Source organism: Zalophus californianus, chromosome X, assembly GCF_009762305.2.
Source record: "Zalophus californianus isolate mZalCal1 chromosome X, mZalCal1.pri.v2, whole genome shotgun sequence".
Taxonomy (NCBI): domain Eukaryota; kingdom Metazoa; phylum Chordata; class Mammalia; order Carnivora; family Otariidae; genus Zalophus; species Zalophus californianus.
In genome coordinates, this window is record NC_045612.1 from 82,813,680 (window position 1) to 82,834,285 (window position 20,606).

Below are 20,606 nucleotides of genomic sequence, written 5' to 3' on the forward strand. Positions count from 1 at the left end.
TATTCCATCTTGCAAGACTGGTTCAATATTTGAAAAATCAGTCTATGTAATCTATCATATAAACAGGATAAAAAAAGAAAATTAATATGGTCATCTCGATGGATGTGGAAAAATATTTAACAAAACTCAACAATTCATGATAAAAAACTCTCAGAAAACTAGTAATAGAGAATTCCTTCAGCTATATATAGTTCCTTCAACTATATAAAGATATAAAGATGTTCTTTATCAACTAGATAAAGAACATCTACAAAAACCTTACAGCTAACATTACAGTTCATGGTGAAAGACTGAATGTTTTTCTCCTAAAATCGGGAGCAAGGATAGTTATGCCCTCACTGCTGCTCTTCAGCATAGTGTTGAATTTCTAGCCTGCATAGAACGGCAAGAAAATGATATAGAAGACATACAGATCGGAAAGAAAGAACTAAAACTGTCCCTAGTTGTAGATGGCATAGTCTATGTAGAAAATCACCATCTACAACAAAATTCCTAGAACTAATAAGTGAGTTCATCTAGGTTGTAGGATACACAATAAATATACAGAAATTAATTGTATTATATTTCTGTATACTATGAATATGAGGAACCAAAATTAAAAAAATAAAATATTTATAATTCCTCCAAAGCAAATGAAATACTTAGGCATAAATATAACAAATGATATTCAACTGTATGCTGAAAATTATAAAATGCTGATGAAAGAAATCAGTGAACAACTACATAAATGGAGAGACATAGATCTCCATGAATTGGAAGATTCGACATAGTAACATGTCAATTCTCTCCAATTTGATATGCAGGTTTAACACAATTCCTATCCAAATCCCAGCAGGATTCTTTGTAGATATATACAAGATTATTCTGATATTTATATGAAAAGACAAAGGAACTAGAACAGTTAAAACAATTTTGAAAAGGAATAAGTTGGGAGCAATCACTACCTTGATTTACAAGATTGACTGTGTAGCTACAAAAATTAAGACTGCATGGTATAGGTAGTGGTATAGACACATAGAACAGTGGAACAGAATAGGGAACCCATAAATAGCCCCATGCAAGTAGAACCAACTGATTTTTGACAAAGCTGCAGAAGTACTTCATTAGAGGAAGGGTAGTCCTTTTAACAAATGGTACCAGATGAATTGGACATCCATAGGTGAACAGGTACCACACATCTAGATTACTGTCTAAAATATATAAAGAACTCTGAAAACTAAGCATTATGAAAACAGTCCGATTAGAAGATCAGCAAAAGAATACAGACATTTCACTGAAGAAATTATACATGTGGCAAATAAAGACATGTAAAGATACTTAACATCATTAGTCATTAAAGAATTACAAATTAAAACCACAATGAGATATAACTACATACCTATCAGAATGGCTAAAATGAATAATGGTGTTAATACCGCATGCTGGATTGGATGTGGAGGAACTAGATCACCCATAAATTGCTGGTAGGAATGTAAAATGGTACCACTGCTCTAGAAAATAATTTGGCATTTCCTTTCAAAACTCAAAATAGACTTACCGTGCAACCCAGCACTTACACTTTAGGGCATTTATCCCAGAGAAATGAAGACTTATTTTCATGCAGGAACTAATAAATATTCATAGTAGATTTTATTCATAATGGCCCTAAACTGGAAACAACCCAGATGTCCTTCAAAAGATGAATGGTTAAATTGTGGTACATCCATACCATAGAGTACTACTTGGCAAAAAAAGTATTGATATATGCAACAACATGGCAGGATCCTCAGGGCATTATGCCAAGTGGAAATGCCAATCTCAGAAGGTTGTATACTATATAGTTGATTCCATTTATATAACATTCTCAAATTGACAAAATTGTAGGGATGGAGAACAGATTAGTGGTTGCCAGGGATTAGGGATGGTGCTGTGGGGCGTTGGGTGTGACCATAAAAGGGGTAGCATAAAGTAGATTTTTGTGGTAATTGAATAGTTCTGTATCTTGATTGCAGTAGTGGTTCTACAAATCTACCGGCGACATAGACCTATACACACAATTATACCAGTGCCAACTTCCTAGCTTTGATATATTTTTAAAGATTTTATTTATTTATTTGACAGAGACATAGCAAGAGAGGGAACACAAGCAGGGGGAGTGGAAGAGGGAGAAGCAGGCTTCCCGCTAAGCAGGGAGCCCGATGCGGGGCTCGATCCCAGGACCCTGGGATCGTGACCTGAGCCGAAGGCAGACGCTTAATGACTGAGCCACCCAGGCACCCCCCCAGCTTTGATATTACAGTTGTTTTAGATATAACCTTTGGGGGAAACTGGGTAAAGGGTACAAAGGACCTCTCTCAACTATCTTTGCAACTCCTTGTGAATCAATTATTTCAAATTAAAAATTTTGTTAAAAAGAGCACTGTCATAGTTGTGGAGCATGCATATGAAGTAGACCAGACAGGATGAAGTCAGGGACAGCAGTCTGGAGACTCTTGTCAGGTGATGAGATCTGAACCTCTGCAGTATTTGTTACGATGAAGAAAAGGGAACAGATATAAAGGATAATAAAGTAATAGAATCAGCAGGACCTTGGAAATAACCAGATGTGTAGGAGGTGAATGAGAATGCAGACTGTGGGATGACTTCCAGGTTTCTAGCTTGGGTAATTGAGTAGATGCTTGACGTCTTAAGTAAAAGAGGCCATAGCTTAAGAGCCTGAGGTATACCAGAAGTAGACAGAAGCCATGTTTTCCTCATCTGTTAAACCTTCAAAAATCTAAAAGATGTTGGTTTTTTGAGAATTTTGTGAAATTTTTAGAAATCTTTTGGAGTGTCCCATAGTCTGTTATGAAGCCAGATATTTATGTAATTCTTCCTTGGACTTCTTTCCTTACTAGCCTGGTACATTTACTTAAATGAGTTTCTGTGTAATTAACTGTGTGACTTTGAGCCTTTATTTCTTCATCTGAAAAAAAATGAGCACTATATTTTATGATAAAATAGATATACTTCTCTCTCAGGATTAGAGTTCTGAGTTCTGAGAGTAAATGATATTTACATTTATATGTAAAGTTCTTAACACATATCAAACATCTGATAAGTGTTTACTCCTTCTGTTACTACTGCTAACAATAAAAATTACAACAAAAAATAAAAAAAGATGTTGAAATGTGACAGATCCTGTCAATTGGGGCCAGTTGCAGAAATGCTCATTCTCTAGAGCCTGTTTTTCCTCAATTTCTGCTTTCTAGTTCCTTCAGTGATCCTCAAAGAGTGGTCTGCCTATAAAGGGAAATCACCTCAAACCCCTGAGCTGGTGTCTGCACTGACATTTCGGGAATGGACTTGCCCAAACCTCAAGAAGCTCTGGCTAGGCAAAGCAGTCGAGGACAAGAACAGAAGGATGCGGGCCTTCCTGGCCTGTATGAAGTCAGATACACCCAGTATGCTCAATCCAGCTAATGTCCCAACCCATCTGCTGCTCATGTGCTGTGTACTCCGGTAAGACATGTGACAGGGAGGTGGCCAGTTCATTTCTCTTTTACTTTTTTCCCATTTCCTTTAAGCATGTGTTTTAATGGTGTTTTGGGGTGGGGAGGTTTTTGTTTTATGTTTAGCTTAGAATTCAGAAACACTGAAATTGATTGCTACAAGAGTCTCTTCACTTCATGATCCTGTCAACATCAGTTCACGCATATCTTCGTGAACTTTTATATTTGGTTTTATATTTGGTTTTTGTCCCCTTCAGTTTTAATTCGTGATCTAATTCCCTTCTCTTCCTGTAGTTATCCACTCTTGGGTATTTGGTGTGTGTCCTTCCAAGCCATTTTCCATGTATTTATTTAGACATAAGTGTATCCTTGCAGAGTCTATAGTGTTGTTTGTATGTGTAGATTTTTTTCTCTTTTTTAACATGGAAGGTGCTGTACATCTCATTCTGTTTCTTATGTTTTTCACTCTGTTATTTTTGAGATCTATCCATATTCATACATGGTTCATTCCTCATGACTGCTGGATTATGTTCCATCAGATAATAATGTCACACAATATTTATTGTTTTCCAGTTCTTGAGTGTTACAAACAGTGCTGCAGGAAATATCTTCATAGATGTCTTTGTTTCTTTGTGTTCCTGTGTCAGTTTATCTGAAGTATATGCTCAGGAGTAGAATTCCTGGATCCTAAGATATGCATATAGGGGGGCGCCTGGGTGTCTCAGTTTGGTTAGGTGTCTGCCTTCGGCTTGGGTCGTGATCATGGGGTCCTGGGATCGAGCCCCGCATGGGGCTCCCTGTTCAGTGGAGAGCCTGCTTCTACCTCTCCCTCTGCCCCTCTCCGCCAACCCCTGCTCATGTGCTCGCTCTCTCTCTCAAATAAATAATAAAATCTAAAATAAAAAAAGATCTGTATATATTTTTTTTGCCACGTATTGCCAAGTTGCTCTAGGTCATTTCTGTACTAATATATGGTCCTGTGAACAACATGTAAGGGTTTCTCTTTCTTCATAGTATTGCCAGTACTGATATCACATAACTTCTTAATTTTTGCCAGTCCAGTGGACTTCAAGTAGTGTCTTTTTTTAAAGATTTTATTTATTTGTTTGTTTGTTTGTTTAAGAGAGGGGTGGGGGAAGGACAGAGGGAGAGAGAATCTGAAGCAGACTCCGCACTAAGCGCAGAGCCCACCAGGGGGCTGGACAGGGTGCTAGATCTCACAACCATGAGATCGTGACCTGAGCCAAAACCAAGAGTCAGACGCTTAACCCACTGAGCCACCCAGGCGCCCCTCAAGTAGTATCTCTTATTTTACTTTACATTTCTTTGACTATAGATGAGGTGAGCTTCTGCTTTATACATATTAACCATTTGTTTTCTCATTCTCTGCAGTGCCTATTTATTTTACCTTGCAAGTTTTCTCTTAGTTTACTTGTCTTTCTTGCTGATCACAGAAGTTTCTTGTCAAATGTGTGTACATGCATACATATATAGCAAATATCATTTCTGTATCTGTGTGTGTATATCAAATATATTTTCCAGTCACAGTTTAAAAACTATGTACAATATTTTATGGAACAAAAGTGTTTCATTTTCACCAGCTTTTTTAATTGTTGTAACTTCATACACACAAAAATGTTGGAAGAACAGTATGGTGAATACCCATATGACCACCATTTAGATTCTATAATTAATATTTTGCTATACTTACTTTATCCTATATAACTGTCCATCTGTCCACCTCTAGCCAGCCATTTATCCATCCTTTTGGATGCATTTCCAAATAAGTTGCAGACATCAGTATACTTCACCCCAACCAAGAAATATTTAAGTTTGGTTTTGTCACACCCTTCAACTTGTACCCTTGTGGTGTGTGCTTTTGAGCTCTTATTTAATAAATTCTTCCCTACCCTTGTGTCATAAAGATACTTTTCTACATTTTTTAATCGTTTTGTAATGTTGCCTTCCATGTCAGGTCTTTAATATAGTGCGTATTTATTCTGTATATTCTGTAAGAAAGGTGATTTCATTTTCTTTAGATAATAAGCTAGTTTTCCCGACTGCATTTATTAAATGATCGCTTCTTTCTCCATTGATGTATATTACCACCTTTCTTATGTACCAGGTTCCTATATATTCATGAGTACATTGCTGGATTCGTTTTTTTTTTCCATTGCCTATTTGATCTCTGGCGAGGGTCACATTGTTTCAATTATTATAGGTTTTTTTTTTTTTTAGTTTTTTATTGTTATGTTAATCACCATATTATTATAGGTTTTTAATTTGCCTTAATATCAGGTAGGGCAAATCTCCACTCTGTACTTTTCTTGTGTCAGATGTGTACTATTTCTGAACCATGTGATCTTTATTCTTCCACATATAATTTAGAATTAGTCCAGTTTCCACAAAATCTTGTTGGGATTTTTTGGTCAATGAATTGAATTAATAGATTAATTTGGGGAGAGTTGACATCTTTATCATGTTAAGTGCTCCCATCCAGAGATCATAGTTTACCTCTTCCTTTATTTAGGTCTCTTCCTTTATGTCTTAGTAGGGTTAGTTTCTTTTCCATAGAGGTCTTCTGCGTTTTAAAGTCCTAGGTATTTGATATATATTGTAGTGATTATGGATGACATTCTGTTTTCTATTACACTTTCTCATTGTATATTTGCTGATGTAGAGGAAGTAAATTTTTGTGCGGAGAAGTCAGTCTCAACAAGTCATCAAAGGGTTACAGAGCACTGACCTTTGAAATTGGATGGACCTTAGTTTGAACTCTGGCTTTGGGACTTTACAGCTTGGATAAGTCACTTTAACCTTTTAGAGCATCCATTCCCTTACCATAAATGGGTATAATAATTCTTATTTCTCAGGGCTGTTTGAGGATTGAGGTAATGCATATAGGGGCCCTATCACATAATAGATGCTTAATATTTGTTAATTTTCTAACTGCCTTGAGATTAAAACTGGTGACTTAAGAAGTCTTCCCAATAAGAATAATGACAGGATTCATTCCTCCAAGCTTCTAACATGTTTCTGGGCCATAGCCCTGCACTGTCACATATTAACTCTGGAATCACCTGTTTTATTTATCTTTATTCTTAAAAATACAGTAATAGCTCATTTTTCCATATGTTTGATTCTCTAGATTTTTTGAAACACTTTCAGGAACATGAAAATAAGAATGGCTTTTGAATAGCTCTGATAGCTATCACAAAGAATAAGCTCTAATATTCTAATAGGTTCCATATGCTTTCCCTGAAGAAAACCCCATAGCCTCCTGCTCAGCCTATTTATTCTTAATTTAGACACATTTCTGACAATTTGGTTATCTGATTTTCCAGTGTACAACAGATCAAAAGCAGCAAATTGTGGGCGCCTGGGTGGCTCAGTTGGTTAAGCGACTGCCTTCGGCTCAGGTCATGGTCCTGGAGTCCCGGGATCGAGTCCCGCATCGGGCTCCCTGCTCAGCAGGGAGTCTGCTTCTCCCTCTGACCCTCTTCCCTCTCGTACTCTCTCTCTCTCATTCTCTCTCTCTCAAATAAATAAATAAAATCTTTTAAAAAAAAAAGCAGCAAATTGTAAGGTAGGTGAGACGAGGAGTAGGACCTATCCTTAGAACCAGCCCCAGTGACAGCAATGATAAGTGGCAGCTTAAAAACTGCCTTTTTTAGGGAAAAAGGTACAAATATTACTTTTAAAAAGACCTAAGAACCCATGTAGTATAGGGGAAACTGCCCTGTATAAACCAGTAACCCATATAAGTTCATTAATAAAGCACAGGGCTATAATCAGTGTTCATAAAATCATCAAGAACAGGTTTTGTAATATTACATGTTATGTACCTGGCAATGTGCTAAGTCAGCCTTTTGTGTACAATGCTACTAATCCTCATAATAGTGCTAAAATGTAAATATTATTTATCTCCATTTATAGATGAGGGAACAAAGGCTCAAAGAGAAGTGACTTGCAAAGGTTACATAGCTAGTAATGGGTAGTGTTAAGAGTTTGAACCCAAGTCTCTCCAACTCCAACTAAAAGACAAAATGGTAGAAAAATACAGTCTTAATAATTAACATAAAATCTGGTTGGAAATTTAAAATTCAACTTTAAATGAAGATTAACTTATCCTAAACACTGCATTGCTCAGCAATGTCAGGTGAAGACTGGGTAGCAATGTTGAACTGTGGCCTAATTGGGTACTAGGAGTCTAAACTCCTCATTTGCTTCTGCTAACTATAGGTATAAGATACCTCTCATGGAAGTAAAGTAATGCTGGGGATGTTGTGACTAAAGGTTAATGTTGATGCAGCTCTTGGACAGTTGGCCTAGAGAAATGAGAGTCTACAAGAAAGGTCGGTACAGTTTGAGGAAGGCATAACCTTTACACATATAATAGACACTACTGAGGAGGAAAGGATAATGAGCTCTGTCAGGCTTCCAGGAGTGGGGCGCAGCCCTGTTGGATGTGGAGAGGCATGTAACAAGGCCCTGTCTGTCATTTGTAGCAAGGTTTCATTCAAATCGCAACAGTTTTCCAGAAACAGAACATGAAATTGGACAAGGTCATACCTCTAGATTCATGAGTAAAGTTGAATCTTTTCTGACAAATAATTCTGTAAAGAAGCAGTGGATTTGTTATCAGCTGTAATAGGGCATTTGAGTTAACCATGTGCCATCCTGATATGTAAAAAGTAAAGATAAATAAGAACTAATTTTTGTTCACTTGACAGAATAATTCTAAAATTTATTGGGAGAAACAAATGAATAAGAATAGCTTGGGATTACAAAAAAGAGCAGTCTTGGCTCAAACAAAAAAAATACCCAAATGTATTATAAATTTATACTAAAATGATGTGATACTGGCATAAAAATTGACAGGTCATTGTTTTAGAGCAGATAATACTGAATAAGATCCTAGACACATGATAACTTAAAACAAGCCAAGGGAAGCTTCACAAATCAGTGAGGAATAGAGGAATTTTTTAAATAATTGTTGAGAAAACTATATTGGTATTTGGGGAGAAAACATCAAGTTTGGGCCTTGCCTCGCATAAATTCCAGATGGATTTATTATAGAGATAAAGGTAAAGGAAAAAAGATAAAAGATAGAATAAAAACTAAGTAGTGATTTAACTGATCTTGAGATAAGAAAGGAATTTTTAAATGAAAAGCGTCAAGTCCAGGGCAGTATCAAAAACAATAACAGTATCAGGGAAGGCAAACACCTCTGTTGCCAGTGGCTGCTGTACATTGTGCTAAAAATTTAACTGGTAGACTGTGTAATAAGACAATCATAAAGCGCTTTGATAAGCTGCCTTATATTCCTGGGGCTCTGAAAGGTTGTGTACATCCATAGGGCTACATACACACTCAAGAGAAGTTGGAGAGAGCCCCAATTACATAGACCTGCACAAGATAAAAATAAAAGCCTGACGTCTAACTGCCTAAAATTTTAATGCATGCCCTAACCTACACTTAGATCCCCTTGGCAAAAATGGAAGCTTTATTGGCTCAAGATGTTTCTGCACAACCTTTGACTAATCATTGGCTGATCAGTAAGCTATGCTGATCCAAGGCAGATGCCTAGGAAGCTAGGCTTAAAAATGAAAAGAAGAGTTAAGAATAAAAAATCTGGGCAGGGCTATCAGGATCAGGCGACACTCTGCAGGAGGGACAGGCACTGCAAAATTAGTCTAGACATGTCACTAAACAAACAAAACAACAGCAACAACAGTGCTTGGGGAGAGTTGCTGCAATATATGATTGAAACTGTCCAGTGCTCACAAAAATTATAAGACTTCCAAAAAAAATAATAATGTGTGGTTCATACACAGAAAAAAAAGCACTCAATAGCAACTGTCTCTGAGGGAGTATGTAGGTCATAGTAAATAAGGATTTTTAATACCTACAATAGATACATTCAGAGAGCTAAAGGAAACCATATTTTAAAAATTGAAGTATGATAACAGTGGCCCATCAAATTGAGACTAGCAATAGAGAGATAGAAATTACAAAAAGAAACCAAATAGATATTCTGGAATTGAAAAATACAATTATTGAAATGAAAAATTAACTTGAAGGAAGAGGCTCAATAGTAGATTTGAGCTGAGAGAAGAAAAAGATCAAGGAACTTGAAGGTAGATCAATAGAGATTATCCAATCTGAAGAACAGAATGTAAAAAAGAAGAATAAAAATGAAGAGACTAAGAGACCTATCAGGACATCAGACATACCAACATATGCACAATAGGTGCCCCAAGAGAGAGGGATGGTTAGAAAAACTATGTGAAGAACTAAGAATTGAAAACTTCCCAAATTTGGTGAAAAACATAAATTTACACATCCAAGATCAAAAACTCCTAAGTGTCAACTCAAAGATCCACACTTACTGTTAAAAGACAAAGACAGTCTTGAAAGAAGCAAGAGAAAAACAATTTATCACATACAAGGAATCAAAAGAAGATTAATAATAATCAAAAGGTAGAAGCACCCTGTTTCCACTGATGGATGCATTGATAAACAAAATGTGGTATATACATAAAATGGAATACTATTCAGCCTTAAAAAGGAAGGAAATTCTGACACAGGCTACAACACGGCTGAACCTTGAAGACATTATACTTAAGTGAACTAGCCAGTCACAAAACAATATGGTGTGATTTAATTTATATGAGATACCTAGAGTAGTCAGATTCAGAGATAGAAAGTAAAATGGTGATTTCCAGGGGGCTGGGGTTGGGGGAATAGGGAGTATTTAGTGGGCATGAGTTTCAAGTTGGGAAGAACAAAAAGTTCTGCACATGGATGGTGGTGATGGTATAAATGTACTTAATGTACTTAATACCACTGTAAATGTACAGTGAAAAATTATTAATGTGGTAAATATATATATTTTACCACAAAAGAAAAAAAAGTACATAAGGGATACCTTTTTTCTCTTCCCCTTCCAAAAGGACAGAGTAAGGACATGGACAAACCCTCTCCCCAGGAAAATTACACCTTATCTGGACAAACCCTCTCCCCAGCAAAATTGCACCTTATCTGGTGAAAATCATTTTTTTTGATCATTTAACCCTTAGGTATATATAGCCAAGAAGATGAGGTTTCCTTCTCCCAGCTTTCGTTCTTGGGTCATGGTTTCCCCCCGGGGAGGAAAACATTGCCATTTCTCATCAACTCCTGCCCTGTGTCCAGGTAGGCATGGTAAAGAGGATCACCCACCAACCCCCCCACTCAGGGCAGAAGCTCTAATCTAGGGACAGCATGCCAAGAATACTTGGGGCCCTAATCATTCCCACCCCAGTGCATATGTAGGAAGGAATTTCCACACTGGGAGGATCAAGCCAAAAAGATTAGGGGCTGCCAACCACCCCACCCTTTTTCAGTGCACACTTACAGAGCAGGGGTGTCACTTGTCACTCTGGGAAAAGCAGCCTCAGCATGGTGTAATGAGCAGTTCTTTTCAGGGAGAAAGTAGGCCATAAGAACAAGGAGCTCTACACCTGCCTGAAGGGACTGTCTTTATTTGGAGCAGAGTATGGAGAATTCCATGCCTAAGAGCATGTCAAGAACAACAGGTATCTTGATGATGGGCAATTAATAGGAGGCTGGTAGCTCCATGATACATGCAGAACACCAGGGCATCCAGAAGTTTTATAGAGAAAACCAGGGAAAGAAACAGCCAAGAAAAACCCTCCTAGGATCACAGTCAACTCTGGAGATCGGGAAGGGTGTATGCAAGCACTAGATGGCACCCACTCCGGAGCAAACAGAACAGGACACAGGACAGACTTAAAAGCACTCCCCAAACCACCCAGAGGCCATCAATACAGGGCAGATGCCTCACTGACACAGGAATTGAAATACCACCTCTGATCAAGCATCAACTGAACAATAAGCTTCTCTGACCCAGAGGCAACTCCTAGCAAGCCAGGTTTAGCACAAAAATAAAACTCATCATTGCTGGACTAGAAGATTGTGAATACCCAAAGTTAGCCTTCTTAGCAATGATCAGAGAAGGAGCCTCCAAACTAATATTCCCTCATTGAATATAGGGCAAAAAATGTGTAAACTTCCTGAACTATGATAGCAGCCTTACTCTACATTTATATTCAGTGGTAAAAGGTAAAAATCTAACTGGCTAAGAAGGCTTAAGCATAATCTTTGACCAATTAGTGGCTTATGCAGACCCAGGAGGGAACATCTAGGTTGCCAAGCTAAAAGAAAAACAAGTAGAGACATCAGAGGCTGCATCCTACATATTTTAGAAATAGAACTCACATAATTAGTGCAGCCAAGTCACTAAATAAACAAGAGAACAACCAAGCAAACATCAACCAGCTCTAGGCTGGAGGGTGGGGTCGGTATCCAGTGTTGTTACAGTATATTATCTAAAATATCCAGTTTTCAACAAAAACTTCCAAGACACTCTAAAAAATATGCAGGTGTGACCCACTCAAAGTAAATAAAACAGGCTTTTAATGAAGCCTAGATAGTAGACTTAGCAGGCAAAGACTTAAAAGCAGTTATTTTTAAAATGTTCAAAGGGCCAAATGAAACCATGCATAAAGAATTAAAAGAAAACATGATGACAGGGTCTCCTCAAATAGAGAATATAAATAAAGAATAAGTCTTAAAAAACCCAAGTGGACTATGCTGGAGTTGAAAAGTACAGTAAACCAAAATGAAACGTTGACTAGAGATCAACAGTAGACTTGAACTGGCAGAAGAAAGAAGCAACAAACTTGAAGACAGATTAATACAGACTATGTGGCCTGAAGAGCAAAAAGATAAAAGAATAAAGAAAACTGAACAGAGCCTCAGAAAAGTGCGTGACACCATTAAGTGCACCAACATTCATGTAATGGGAGTACCAGCAGGAAGTGGGGAATTAAAAAATTTGAAAAAAAATGGCTGAAAACTTCCCAAATTTGACAGAAAACACATTATTTCATACATCTAAGATGAGCTCAGAGAACCACACTAGACATACCGTAGTCAAAATGGTGAAAGACAAAGACAAAAAGAGGATCTTGAATACTATAAGGAAAAAATGACTAATCACATGCAAGGGAACCACAAAGATTGGCTTCTTATTAGAAACAATGGAGACCAGAAAGCAGTGGGACAACATAATTCAACGTGCTTCAATATAAAATTCTCAGCTGCCAACTTTATATCCAATAATACTATGCTTCAAACATGAAAGCCAAATAAAGACATTCAAAGGTAAACTGAGAGAATATGTTGCTAGCAGACTTCCCTTATAGGAAATACTAAAGGAAGTTTTACAGGCTGAAAGCAAGTAATAACAGACAGTAATTCAAATTCATATGGAAAAACACCACCAGTAAAGGTAATTAATATAGGTAAATACAAAAAACAGAATAATTGCATAGTTAATTGCATAGATGCAAAATATAATTGCATCAAACAATATGTATATAATTGTATTGTTGAGCCTATATCATATAGAAATATATTTGACAAATCAGCAAAAAAGAAAATGTATGGGAACAAAGATGTATTAGAGTAAGAGAATGACACCAGATGGTAAATCCACAAGTAGAGAACCAGAAATAATTAGGTTAATACAACAAAAACTATAAATATGTACTTGTTCTCCTCTCTAATCTTTTAAAAGAAATAAGATTATATAAGGTAATGATTGTGACAATGTATTCTTGGGTTTCTGCAGATGTAACATGTATAGCAATAATACCACAAAAATGAGGGGAGGGAATAGAGCTACATAAGAATAAAGTTTTGATATGACACTAGAATGAAGTTAGAATATATCTGAAGCAGATACTGTTAAGATGTATATTATAAGTCCTAGAGAAAATAACTCAAAAATGTAATTTAAGGGGCACCTGGGTGGCTTAGTCAGTTAAGCATCTGCCTTTGGCTCAGGTCATGATCCCAGGATCCTGGGAGCGAGCCCCACATGGGGCTCCCTGCTCAGGGAGGGAGTCTGCTTCTCCCTCTTCTCTGCCCCTCCCCCCATTCAGGCTGACTCTTTCGCACACTCTCTCTCTCTCAAATAAATAAATAAAATCTTTAAAAATATGTAATTTAAAAATTATTAAAGGAATTAAAATGTTATACTAGAAAATACCCACTTAAAAGAAAGAAGACAATAAGGAAAGAATAGTGGATCAAATAACACATGAGACATATAGAAAGCAAAATGGTAGGTGCAAATCAATAACATTAAACTTGAGGGAATTAAAAATCGAATCAAAAGGCAGAGATTGTCAGATTAGGTAAGAAAACAAAATCCAGCAATATGCTATCCACAGGAAACAGGGGTTAGAATCAAAGATACAAATAGATGGAAAGTAAAAAGATGGGAAAATACATACATAAAAACAACAACCATAAGATTGCTGGAGTGACTATAATAATACCAGACAAAATAAATATTAAGACAATAAAATGTTATTCAACTATAAAAAGGAATTAACTACTAATTCATGCTACAGCATGGATGAACGACCCAAAAACATTAGGCTAAGTGAAAGGCACCAGTCATAAAAGGACATACATCATGCAGTTCTATTTATGTGAAATGTTCAGAATAGGCAAATCCAAAGATTTGTATTTGCCAGGGTCTTAAGAGAGGGGCAAATACAGAGTGAATGGATACAAGGTTTCTTTTGGGAGTGAGTTAAATGTCCTAGAATTAGATAGTAGTGATGGTTATACAACCCTGAGAATATACTAAAAAAAACTGAATTGTACCCATTTAATACACAAAATGTGTAGTATGTTAATTTTATCTCAACCTATAAAATAGAAAGGAAAGGAAAATAAATAGATTGCCAGATAACCAAAGATTAAGAGAATTTATTGCTACCACTTGCATTATAGGAAGTATTAAATGATGTCCTTCAATGTGAGACCTGAAACCATAAAAATCCTAGAAGAGAGCGCAGGCATCAGACATAACAACTTTTTTCTAGATATGTCTCCTGAGGCAAGAGAAACAAAAGCAAAAATAAACTATTGGGACTACATAAAAATAAAAAGCTGCTGTAGAGCAAAGGAAGCTATTAACAAAACTAAAAGGAAGTCTGCCAAATAGGAGATGATATTTACAAATGACATATCTGATTAAGGGTTAGTATCCCAAGTATATAAAGAACTTACACAACTCAACACCCAAAAAACAAATAATCTAGTTAAGAATGGGCAGAAGAAATGTATAGACATTCTCCAAAGAAGACATCCAGATGGCCAACAGATACATGAAAAGATGCTCAACATCACTCATCATCAGGGAAATGCAAATCAAAACTACAATAAACTACAATGAGATATCACCTCACACCTGTCAGAATGGCTAAAATCAAAAATGCAAGAAACAACAGGTGTTGGTGAGGATGTGGAGAAAAAGGAATACTCATGCACTGTTGGTGGGAATGCAAACTGGTGTGGCCACTATGGAAGACACTATGGACGGTCCTCAAAAAATTAAAAATAGAACTACCATATGATCCAATAATCATACTACTAGGTATTTACCTGAAGAATACAAAACACTAATTCAAAGTGATATATGCACCACAATGATTATTGCAGCATTATTTATGATAGCCAGATTATGGAAGTAGCCCAAGTGTCCATCAATAGATGAATGGATAAAGGTATGGTATTTATATACAATAGAATATTATTTAATCAGAAAAAATAAAGAAATCGTGCCATTTGCAACGTCCTGGATGGAGCTTAGAGAATATAATGCTAAATAAGTCAGTCAGAGAAAGACCAATACCATATGATTTCACTCATATACGGAATTTAAGAAACAAAACAAAAAGAAACAAACCCCAAACAGGCTCTTAACTATAGGGAACAGATGGTTACCAGAAGGGGGAGGTTGGTGAAGGGATGGGTGTAAGAGGATTAATAGTACACTTATCTTGATGAGCAGTGAGTAGTAAATAGAATTGTTAAATCACTATATTGTACACTTATCCCTTAAATTGCAACTAATTTAACACTATATTAGCTATGCTGGAATTAGAATTAAAAAAACTACATAAACATGTAAAACAGAAAAAAAATTAAATGATGTCCTTTGGACTGAAAGGCAATGACACCAAATGGATAAGTAATAACCACCTGTAAAGGTGATTGCATAGGCAAATATAAAAAGTTGTATAAATATACTTTTTCTCACTTATTCACATAACTGGTTTTTTAAAGATTTTATGTTCTTAGACTTGTAACCAAAAGCACAATTCATAGAAGGAAAAATTAATAAATTGGACCTCCTTAGAACTAAAAACTTTTGCCAGTTGAGCTCTTTTCTTCCCTCCTTCACCGTCCATCCCCCGCTCAGCCCAGGTCCCCCACTCCTCCCCAGCAGACCCTCCTGCCGGGACTTGGTGCCTGGCACCAGGCGCCCTTGTGGCTGTAGGGCACAGAGTTGGCTGGCACCTGGGGGAGGGGAGTGGGGTGACAGGGCCGGGCCTGGGAAGCCACGTGGTGCTAACAAAGGGAGCAGCTGCAGCCCAGGTGGTCAAGCCTGCAGCAAGCAGGGTAGAGCCAATTGTGCAGAGCTCTGCAGCGAGCAGCCCAGAGAGAAGCAATGAAGTCCTGGAGCCCAGCTGAAAATGAACTGGTCTCCTTGAGTGGGCCCAAGCCCTGGCGCCAAGCCTCTGTCCCAGCCCTAAGGTCTTCCTCATCCACGAACGCTTTGATCCCAGGCTGGATGTGTGCCCCTACTCCTGGGCTAAGGAGAACTTTCTTTGCAGGAAGAAAACGTTTGCTTATTTGCACGTGAGCTGAGCTACAGGCACTGACCTTGGTCCTGGAAACATCAAGATGATTTTTGATCATCCTGAGATAAATGAACGTTGGCCTCCAGGCCCAATAAAGTAAACATTCCTCCCATGGAGAGCAGTGCTGGTTCCTGAGGACTTGAGGGGCCTGCAGCCCCAGGGGGCTTAGCCAAAAACCAGTTTTGTTTTCCTGCTCAGAACAGAGTGGCTGCCTTAAATGCCTCTTTCATTATGATTCACACCAACCTGAAGAGAAAGTTCAGTTGCTGTGTGCTGGCCTTTCTCCTATTTGCAGTCATCTGTGTGTGGCAGGAGAAGAAGAAATGGAGTTACTGTGATTCCCTTAAATTGCAAACCAAAGAATTCCAGATGTTGAGAAATTTGGAGAAATGGTCTATGACTTCACGCAGCACCCAGAATCCCCACAGGGGCAGCCATGCCCTCAACAGGCCCCGGGGCCCGGCAAAGGCCAAGCCAGAGGCTTCCTTCCAGGTGTGGAACAAGGGCAGCTCTTCCAAAAACCTTATCACCAGGCTGCCCAAAATCTGGAGGAATTATCTGAACATGAAGAAATATAAAGTGTCTTACAAGGGGCTAGCGCCGGGGGTCAAGTTCAGTGCAGAGGCCCTGCACTGCCACCTCTGGGACCCTGTGAACATATCCATAGTAGAGGCCGTAGATTTTCCCTTCAACATTTCCAAATGGGAGGGTTTCCTGCCCAAGGAGAACATTAGGACCAAGGCTGGGCTATGGGGCAGGTGTGCTATTATCTCATCAGCAGAATCTCTGAAGTCCTCCCAGTTGGGCCAAGAAATAGATGATCATGATGCAGTCCCGAGGTTTAATGGGGCACCCACAACCAATTTCCAGCAAAATGTGGGCACAAAAACTACCCTTCACCTGATGGACTCTCAGTTGGTCACCTCGTCAGGGCACTTCCTCAAGACAGCTTATACAGTGAGGGATTCCTAATTGTGTGGGACCCATCTGTTTGCCACTCAGATATCCCAAAGTATTTGAGAATAGCTGCATCCTGATCAGCCCTTTTATATCCTCAAGCCTAAGATGCCTTGGGAGCTGTGGGACATCATTCAGGAAGTCTCCACAGAAGAGATTCAGCCAAATCCCCCATCCTCTGGGATGCTTGGCATCATCATCATCATCATCATCATGATGCTGTGTGACCAGGTGGATGTTTACCAGTTCCTCCCATCCAAGTGCAAGACCAATGTGTGCTACTACTACCAGAAGTTCTTTGACAGTGCCTGCATGGTGAGTGCCTACTACCCACTCCTCTTTGAGAAGAATCTGGTGAAGCACCTCAACCAGGGCACAGACAAGGACATTTACCTGCTTGGCAAAACTACACTGCCTGGCTTCCAGAGAATTCGCTGCTGAGCATGGGCTCCCTGCTCAGGTCCCCTTGCCCTTCTCCACCAAGCCTGGGCAGACCACATTCCTGAATAATCACAGCTTGCACTGTGGGCTTTCTGTCAGCAAGAGTCCCAGGCTTGAGGAGCCCAAAAGCAAGCAGCCAAGTCCAGCCTGCCCTGTAGCTGCAGAGGTATGTGAGCCCAAATCCTCCAGCCACACCTAGCTTTCTTTCCACAGGTAAATGCAAGCTCCACCTTTCCCACCAGGGCTGTCAAAGCTGGGCTGTTTTCCCCCATTGGAATGTTATTTCCACAAATGAGCACTCTCTATTGCTTGAAATCTGCACCTGGACACTGATTTCATGTGTTAAATTCTCCCAAATTATTGTGCCTGGGTATAGGGTGGCTCTGGGGGGCCAGTAAGTGGTACAGGACATAGGAAACATGCTCAATTCCTCCAGAACAAAGTTGCCCCCAAGGTCCATGCCCCTGGGAGAGGTGGTATTCTGTCTGGCTGGCTGGTTTGGTGGATCCTTAGCCTGGGTGCTTATGAGCAAAGGGTCTTGATGAACCCATAGCCATCTCCATATGGAGATGAGAGGCACAGAAGGGTACCATCCTCCAGTTCCTCATAGTTCAGTGGGAGAGAGACAGGGAGGATACAGTGTGTTCATTCAGTGGGGTTGGAGGAGGGAGGTGTTGTGGAGAGGCCAGCACACTTGCTGTGTCTGTGGCTGTAGAGGGCTTCACAGGGCTGGGGCTGTGGAGGAAATTTTAGAGGAAGAGAAGAAACATGTCAAGCAGATATTTGAGTCATTTGAATTGTGTTTTCCTTTCTGCCGTTGTTGCCCGTATTTACTCTCTAAGGTCTGCCTGAACTTAAAGGCTCTAATTATTTTTTGAGGAAACCCCTAGCCCTGTCTGAGGTAGCAAGTACAGCCCCATGGCACACACTAGGCAAGCCAGATGCCAAAAACTGGATTTGTCCAGGCTCACCCTGGCCAGACCCTACCCTGCAGCCAGGTGTGCCCACCGTGTCCACTGCTTCCCTGTTGATGCCCACCCTACCCCCTCCTGACTGCCAGTCTTGCTTTTCCCTTTAAAAGTAGCGGTTTTCCCCTCTCTCAAATTGCTTTTAAGCATTTTCTACTTTAAGAGTATCCTGACCTGACAATTTCTTTTGACCTTCATGGGCCTTTTGTGGAATGTCTCTCAGGGAGTGGGGATGTGGTTCCCTAGAATTTAGTCACTCTTAGAAGTCAGAGCCTTAGAGATCATAACTGATTCTCACGGCGTTTATCAGACTGCCGTGCCCTCCACCTCTCCAGCAAGGGAGCAACGTCAGAGTCTCCAGACAGAGGTCTTGCCACCATGGTCTGCAAACATGCTTACAGGTAGTTTTGCTACCCCCTCCCCCAGTGGAGAAGTACGTTGGAGTAGTCCGGCCCTCGGTGTGGAGAAGGTAAAGGACTCATATAGGGTCAGAAAGTAATGCTGTAGAGCCAGGGCTCCTAGACCCAGGATTCTAGACTCCTGGCGCCATGTGCTCAAGGGCCTCTTAAGCGTGAGCTCCAGACCAGCCATTTGGGAGCTGCAGTGCTCACTTGCTGCCCTAAACCCTTGGCTTATATAAGCAGTAGAAGGAGCCCTGAAGGGAGAAGCCCTGGGTTTTCAAGTCGATGATCCCCTATTTACTAGCTATGCCACCATGGGCGAATTCTCCTGAGACTGTTTCCTCATCTGTAAAATGGGGGTGATGAGCCTACATCAGGACTGTTGTGAGGGTCACATGAAATATCTGTCCTGGTTCTGTACTTGGCACATAGCAGGTGCTCAGTACATTATGGTTTTCTTCCTTCCTTCCTTCATTAAGGACCTGCTCTGTGCTTACACCTGGGGAGGACCTTGCTTTGAGGGAGGCCAGAGGGGGTCCTGTCCTCAGAGAATTAACTATCCTATTGGGAGACAATAACTACCCTGCCTGTCACACCCAGTAAACCATCCAAGGCAGTGGAGGGTGCAGAATATGCCCCTCCTCCTCCTCCTCATCCCTCCTTGCAACTCAGGCCTGATTCTGCTTGGGAATGGGTGGAGCACTTGGGCCACTTACTGCTATGTGGAGGGAGTCTTTTCCACCTCTTTGGGCCCATGAATTCCCAGCTTGCTTATTTTTTTTTTTTAGATAATCTCTACACCCAATGTAGGGCTTGAACTCACAACCCCAAGATCAAGAGTCATATGCTCTACTGACTGAGCTAGCCAGGCACCCATCTGGGTTGGTTCATGTTCTGATGGACGCACTCATTGCAATCTTTGAATCACAAACACTGAGTGAGAGGAAGGTGACATTCCATCAACAGGAGATAGGTGTTGGTGTAGACACTGAGACTACGCTGGGTAGATGCTAGCTCTTAATCGTTATTATTAATATAAGGGATCAGATTAAGTGTGATTCTTGGTCTACAGAATTTTTAATTCTGTGTTTTTTTCTACATGGAAACGAGTAAAATGCAAATAAGATAGGGGTATTTTTGGTCTGGTGACATGTTTAATATTTGTGACAGATAACGTAAAAATGATGACTGAGTGCTACAGGAAAGTCCCTATCCATAAGGGGTTCTGTCTTCATCAGTAGCCATCTAGTCATCCTGTATCATGAGGTCTCACAATCCTTCCACCAATCACATAAGCTATTCACATTGGTTTGGGGACTTCAATCTCAGAAGCTTCTGAAACACGCCTAATCTAATTCTGAATTACCCAAAGATTATGTAAAATTTTAAAATAAATGTGTTTAAAAAAAAAAAACTTTTGCCAACTGGAAGAAAGCCCATGTGAATAGGATGAAAAGACAAAGTACAGGCTGGAAGAGAATGTTTGCAAACCACATATTCAGTAAAGGACTAGTATCTACAGTATATAAAGAGTTCTTAAAACTCAACAGTAAAAAAAAAAAATCCAATTAAAAAATC

General features: G+C 39.4%; 2 protein-coding genes across 5 annotated transcripts in view; both read left to right on the plus strand.

Moving 5' to 3' along the window:
- The window catches only part of FAM120C (family with sequence similarity 120C), a 111,431-nt gene that overhangs the window by 63,089 nt on the left and 27,736 nt on the right, over positions 1–20,606 (plus strand). For all 4 annotated transcript variants that reach the window (XM_027608063.1, XM_027608064.1, XM_027608065.1 and 1 more), the window contains exon 10: positions 3,231–3,480. In XM_027608063.1, the coding sequence (XP_027463864.1) occupies positions 3,231–3,480 (250 nt within the window). The remainder of the gene's footprint in view (positions 1–3,230; positions 3,481–20,606) is intronic.
- Positions 16,493–17,659, plus strand: LOC113930689 (beta-galactoside alpha-2,6-sialyltransferase 1-like). The gene is given in 3 exon segments (XM_035725547.1): positions 16,493–17,201; positions 17,204–17,285; positions 17,287–17,659. Coding segments are annotated over 3 exon segments (1,164 nt in total).